This window comes from Pavona decussata, unplaced genomic scaffold (assembly GCF_977016875.1).
Source record: "Pavona decussata unplaced genomic scaffold, jaPavDecu1.1 SCAFFOLD_89, whole genome shotgun sequence".
In the NCBI taxonomy this organism is placed as follows: domain Eukaryota; kingdom Metazoa; phylum Cnidaria; class Anthozoa; order Scleractinia; family Agariciidae; genus Pavona; species Pavona decussata.
In genome coordinates, this window is record NW_028145506.1 from 1,065,480 (window position 1) to 1,072,478 (window position 6,999).

Here is a 6,999-nt window from a genome sequence, read left to right on the forward strand (position 1 = left end):
GTAATTGAACCTGTGACTTTTTAAGCTATTGATTTGTTGAGCTAGGGTGCGACCAACGAGAAAAATGGAAACTGTTTTCTTTGATAAATTTTAAAGTTTAGTTTTCAATCTGAAGTTTCTTCAAATGAAAGCTTCAAACTCTTCAACTGTGCGAAAAATGTGGATGAAAATGTATTTTTCAATAAAATTTTGTAAATTAGAAAGATGTCATAATTAGTAAAATGGGCTAACACCCTGGGGATATTTCACAACAAACGACTTCACCCGAGAGACCTTCGGTTACAGCGTAAACCCACTTTGCTTACATCTCACGGACAGAGAGAATTCATCTCGCAGGTTCCATGGAGAAAAGAGAAAAATTCCTTACTATTAGACCCAGAGGAAAACTTGCGGAACCAAACAAAAGAAAAATACTTTTATTCAATTCAAGATAGGAGACGAAAGCTCGCAGAGAACGAAAACATTAAGCAACCCGCGTATGACCCGTGGCCCATACGAGTGCTTTTCCTCGTTGATGCTTTTTTCGATGCTGGCGCTGAATTTTCTGATACAGACGAACGATCATCTCATTTTTTTTTTTTGAATAAACCGAGCAAACAAAATAACCAAGAGATCGTATTTCTGATATTAGCGCTTCCATGACGCTTCATGTGCGTTGGCTTTCATCATCCGGTGTTTTTCGTTTCCTCGTCTGGATTTAGATCGAAATCTTTCCCTATCGAGCGCTTGTTATTTTATCCCACGGGCGCTAAGCAGTAAGTAGTAGCGAGTAGCTCTGAACAGTAGCGAGATAGAGAACATAACTGGAATGCTTAGGTCTCCTATTGCAGTTAGCATTAGTTGCTTCTGACCAATCATAATGAATTCGAAGACAACTAGTCAGTAAACGAATTGGGATTCGAAGCAAATACATGCAACAGGCGTAAAGCGCGGGAAAACGCTCTCGACCGAGGCACGACTGGTTTTGGTTTCGTTTCAGTCATTTGTTGAGAAAGTGACGCAATTTTTCCAAGCCAATCAAAACGCAAACGCTTGTTACTTTCAACACTCAATTGAAGGAGACCTGACATTTTATTGGCTTCTAACATCCTGAGGTGAAATAATATGCTGGGAACGGTTCGAAGTGTCCGCAAATTAAAGTTTAGAAGCGAAAACCCGCAGATGAGAATATATCGAGTTTGAGCGAATTCCGTAGAGTGTGCAGCACCCTATCATGTAAAACACCTCCGAACTTCTTCAGAATATCAAAAGCAGCACACCCTTCTTTTGATTGATCCGTTGTGATTAACAACACCCGGTTATGTTACATAACATAACATAACATAACTTTATTTACATTCGAAGACCTGGAGGTTATTTAGGCTCCAGAGCTAATAAGTCGAGTTTAGAATAACTAACAAATAAAATAGAACAGATAAATTAAAATTAAAATGCTATTTACATCATGATACGATAACATATTTACAAATAGTGCCAGTAAAAACTGAAATTCAATTAGTTTCCTATCCCGCTCGCCCGATAAGCCTCGTACTTCAAAACCGCCGCCATCTTCAACGGAAGGACTAGTTTTTCGTTTCGCTGTACGTCAGCGATACTGAATTCTTTTTCCAGAAATTCCCCAATACTGATGAGCTAATTCCAAATCTGGTATTTTACCACTGCATGCTATTTATCGTATAAAATAAAGCCAGTAATTTGTTACTCATCCTTAACTTATCGTAAGAAACTTCTTACAGAAGCCGAGCTGCCTCTGTCTGGCTATTTGGTTCATGATTTGCTATTTATAAAGTGATACGCATTTTCCTTTTCATAGCCCCGGATCGTGCGTTCTAGAGTAGACCAAAGCTTCTTCGGAAACCGTTTACTTACCTTCTGGTAAAATGTCATTTCTGTATTTTTGCAAGTATATGATAACTTTCATCGTTGATTTAGGTCCGTGGATCACTTCTTTGTGAGCTATGGTTTCGGCACTCATCATTACGCTGTTTAACAAGACAACACTGCGCTCGATAGAAACTATGAAGGGAAGTTTAATTGCGATCGGGCTTTATCTAGACTAAAAAGAACATCCTGTTTTAATTTAGGAAGGGTTGTTTTCCATGACATTACAACTGGAATGATTTACAGTTGTCACTTGCGTTAGATTAATTTATCAGGTCTAAAATACCATGTAAACAACGGTCAACTTTCCACGCAACACGATGTTTAGTAAAGAGACCGTAATCCAGAATCTAATCAGAAAAGAAACTTCTTCAATTGGTAAATGACAAACGTTTTCTTGATGTACCACGAGATGACGATAGAACAAGAAGAAATGGCCAAGAGCTGGTGACTTCAAGACACGAGCTGAGGTCATTGAACGAAAGGGACCTTACAGATTTGGGAATTCCTGCTTTTTTCTTTCTTTTCTTTTCCGTTTTTTAAAACACTGATTTATTTTGCGTTGGACGTCAGTTTCAACAATTTGCACTACATCTACTATTATGGAGTTAACAAGTTCCGTTAACAGTATCCGCGCAGTTAAAAAGATCTTATTAATGTCCCAACAATGTTTTAACCACGCAATAAGCAACAAGTTCTACATCATCATTATTTAGGCATTCTTTTCATAACACATTAGTCATTTTCTCATCTGTATATCATCCATATCATGTACATACTGTTTTAGCCGCACGCAAAGCTTTAAAAAACGGAAACCACTGTCTAGGGAAAGTGAAGTTTTACTTTCTAGATAAAACGTTAATAGCAAGACTGTCGTAAATTTAGAAAATAAAGGTCTTGAAACAGAGAGGCAAACTTCTTTTAAAAGAACCGGAAGATAAAATATGCCGACTTCCTTGATTATTCATTTCATGAATGCGGATAAAAATATATCAACTGAAATAAAATATGAAAATACCCGAGCAACGGAATAATGAATGTCCTTGCATCGAATTCATGCATCCACTCATTTCGTACAATGCAGGAATTCCGATTTATAAATAGACTGAATAACTGTTTCCACCAACGCAACTGACTTCCACGAGAAATAGTTGATCCTTTTATATACCACTTTTTAAAAGCAGAAAATCATTTATAACATCGTGCACCCTTTAGAAGCCGCAAGAGAGGTGAACTAGTTCATCCTGCCTTGAAGCTTGTTCATTCGTTTGTTTCTTCATTTAATTTGTTTGTTAGTTCACCTTTTCCTTTTCCCTTTTTTTCTTTGGGGACCATGAGTTTTTTTTAGTGTTTTCGTTATCTCTAATTTGTTAGTCAACTGTTTCTGTATACCCAAGTTGATATTGCGAGCTACACTGACTTCATTGCCCAATTTTGACTTTTAAATACACGAAGTGACAGGTATTAAATTTCGAACCTCCGTTTAGACGATGTCTAAAAATAAATAAAGTGAAATCCACATATCCTAGTAACGCCTCTAATTTCCCTCTCTGTCCCCTTATTTTCTCTTTAATCCTGCAATCTGTTTGGTTTAAGAATGGCACTGTTGATAGCCTGCGATGCAGGCGTTATCGGGGTGCGCACGAACGATAGAATCACGGTCAATCATAGCCGCCATGTTGGATTTGCAAAATCTTAGGGAGCTTGGGAGGGGGCGTTCCTGTATTGACGTCACAACCCCACTAACCCCAGTCTCCCATCTTCAGAAGTACTGTACCCAATTGGAAGTGAGATTTGACGCTTTTATATACCTCAAACGCAGGGAGCAAAAAATGATAGGGAATTTTCTTTTGATTTTCGATGTTCAACATTTGATCAAGCAAATAACAAAGAAACTCCATCATCCGGTTCACTGCAACGTTAACTTGCCTTTGATTCAAATTTAATTACTAATAAATAAAGATTCTTCCACAGGTTTGGCTTTTCCAGTTGCCATTAGCTTAAAATCACCTTTAGAAGACGTTTTTATCAAACGAGATGCAAACCTCGGTTACCTTTTAATCACGGATAAGCGTCAATCGGCTTTCGAACAACCGGCCCGACTTACTTTAGGTCCAACGTAGTTAGGGCCGCTGTATTGGCTAGTTATTGGTTTTATTTTGGTGCTCTTTCGTTAACTAATCAAGGAGTAGTTAAAATTGATTTTCAACTCTGGTAGTAAAGGGGCTACATTAATTTGAGTGCATTTTTAAATGTACTCAAATTAAATTAAAATTTACAAACCCAAATAATTCCGCTTCAACGCAGTCACACAATACTTACACTGCTGGTACAGTCACCCTGTCAAGGGAATGACTCAGAAAAAATCCATTTCAAAGTTTCACACCACAGATGTTTTTAAAGTAGTCTAAATAGCGTAGGTGGACAAAGTTAAACACGACAGGGTCATTTCGTAATGCCCGAAATTGTTAAAAATGTATGTTAATGTTAAGCATTTGTCGCAATTAAAGGGGCACTAGTAGTCTCACCTATTTTTAGTATCACTTTAAACAGACAAAAAACTTATTTGTATTCATAGCCAACATTAAATTAATGGTTCAGTTCTGTTAACAGTAACTAGTGCACAGAAACTAATATCAATTTTCTTTGGCTGCAGAGAGCTTGGATGGAATTGGATTGCAACCAGTTGAAAAATTTGGCCAATTTTTTTTCAAGTTCTTCCTGTTTAGTCTGGAAAAATCGCTAAAAACTGATTATAGTTAATTCTTTCTCGGGGAAATCATTTCGTATTTTCCTCCCGGTGCTCTAAGAGCAATTTCATGTTAAAGAAGAGGTTCTTTGTCAAATATTTGACCCGTTTTAACCAATATACAGCAACATCTCCTTGCCTGTGCCCCTTTAAGCGAATGGAAATGTTGTCACATACTCGATGTTTAACATGTGCTTTATTGGTTTAAAGATATGCTAATCACTACCCTGAATTCATACGTTTTCGTCCTAATTTAATGGTCGGCCGAAGCCTGGTTTTTACAAGCGACGGAAATATGACACTATTAGCACAAGCATAAACGCAACTACAGAAGTCCAATGTTAGGAGTCGAGTCCAGATCCATGAAAAACTCCAGCCTTTTATTTGTGTTGCGTTTCAAACGAACATTTTACACGGTATGAGATGCTTGCTACTGATGAGATAAGTTATTAAACTGGATGTTTAGGTCAGGATCATTTAAGTCTTTCTAAGGGTATTGTAACCATGAACTTCACTTACTTGGTGATAAACCGGTGTCTCTTCTGAATGCTTTCTTGCGACTGAAGACCCTGGTAAACAGTCGCGAAAACAAAGGCTTCGACGTCGACATTCCCCCCTTTTTAAATGATTGATAAAGTTCAATGCAAATTTTCTTCTCTTATAAAGGCCATGGATGCGAAGAGGTGTCTTCTCATTGCTTAGGTACTTGTTGGTAGTCTAAATACACGGAGAATACTTTCTTATTGTTGGGCTCGTAAGAGAATTATTGTTGCGCGGTTTTATCACAAAACACAGGTGTCAAATGGGACAAAATTGGCATCAAGAAAGGCCGAGATGGTGTTGTGAGCTTTATCTGACATCGATAAGCTCAATTTATGTTTCGAAAATACACGAACTGTCACTTTTCTCAGTTTGAAATGCAAATATGGCGTGTATATTTAGAACTTGTTTAGGTGGCTTTTGGATTGCTTGTTTGTCCTTTTCTGATCTTTTATTTTTCTTTTTCTTTTTCTGTCTTTTTCTGACGCTTATACAACCAAATTGTTTTAACTTTTAAAAACTAAGTGTATTCGTAATGATATAAGCGTCGTGATCATTGTAGGCACGAAAACTTCACTGCTTTAATTTAATTTCATGCCTTTTTCCATCATACTGGTCTATTAACAAGGGCATCATTTCGGTACTGGTGCTCGTTCGATCGTCATATTACTAGTTTTTAGGGTGTCACTGTTGGATCATATTTCGTTACCTGGCCTATTTCAAAATTAAAAAAAAAGACTTCTTATTTTAATTTGATGAGTTTGTCCAATGTTTCGGCCAGGCAAAGCACATTGAAAACCAAGAACGTTAATGCAATGCAAATCACCGCAGTCTTTTATAGGAGCCGGCGGATGTCGTTTCCAAGGCTATCGTCCTAACTTTGGTCCCAACTTAGACATGACATGCCACTCTAATGAAAAAACAGTACTAACATAACAGCACTGATTTACCACCAGAATCTTTCCGCTGTGGACAAAATTGCGCCACTTGTCCTTACATTACTAACGGTCTTAAACACTATACATTTTCTTTCATAGGCGAAACCCGTAACATCACTTCACCGCATAACCTGTAAGACCAAAAATTTAATCTGCATGGTATAATGTAACCGCTACCACTTACAATACCTAGGTGAAACTAAGCGACGTCTCAAAGACTCAACGAACATAGACGCCCAGTTGACAAAACTAACATTAAATCCAAACCAACCACTGTTTCTGAACATTTTCTTTCTCAACCTAACCACTGCCACACTGACATGCAACTTATACCACTTGAAGTTATCCACTCCTCACTTGATTCAATCAGAAAAACCAGAGGGTCTTTTCTTAAAGATTTAGCGGGGACCTTGGAACCCCACGGTTTAAGTAGACGTGATGAATTGTAATTTATTTGTTTATTTTTTTATTTTATTAGGCCATCCCAATAAAACGTTTCGTTTCCCATCGCCCCGCCTCATGTGATGGTGGGTCGGTCGGGGGAAAAAAAAAAGAAGGAAGACTTGAAGGGGTGTGGGTTCCAGAGAAGGCCGGGCTGCTAAGAAAGAAAGCCTGGTTACAAAGTCAACACGAAAACGTGGTCTTTTCGTTTGTTACTCGTCAGTATCTACAAAAGAGAAACGTAGTATCGATGTTAATTAAAGACAAGGACATCACATACCAATTGTTGTTTAATAAACAAGATTGTGTGCTTGTAAATTAAAGTTTTTGCTACTTTGACTAGGAAATCTGGAATTTTTAGTTTTTTTTTACTTTTCGAAAAAATAAATGGGTCGGTCAGGCAATGGGAAACGAAACATTTTATTGGGATGGCCTTATTTTATTTTATTT

General features: G+C 37.6%; 1 protein-coding gene across 1 annotated transcript in view; it reads right to left on the reverse strand.

Annotated features, from left to right (window-relative positions):
* The window catches only part of LOC146474454 (utrophin-like), a 29,073-nt gene extending 23,642 nt beyond the window's left edge, over positions 1 to 5,431 (reverse strand). The window contains exon 1 of the mRNA XM_085117051.1: positions 5,150 to 5,431. Coding sequence (XP_084973177.1) covers positions 5,150 to 5,240 — 91 coding nt within the window. The 5' untranslated portion in view covers positions 5,241 to 5,431. The remainder of the gene's footprint in view (positions 1 to 5,149) is intronic.
* Positions 5,432 to 6,999: the final 1,568 nt, after the last annotated feature.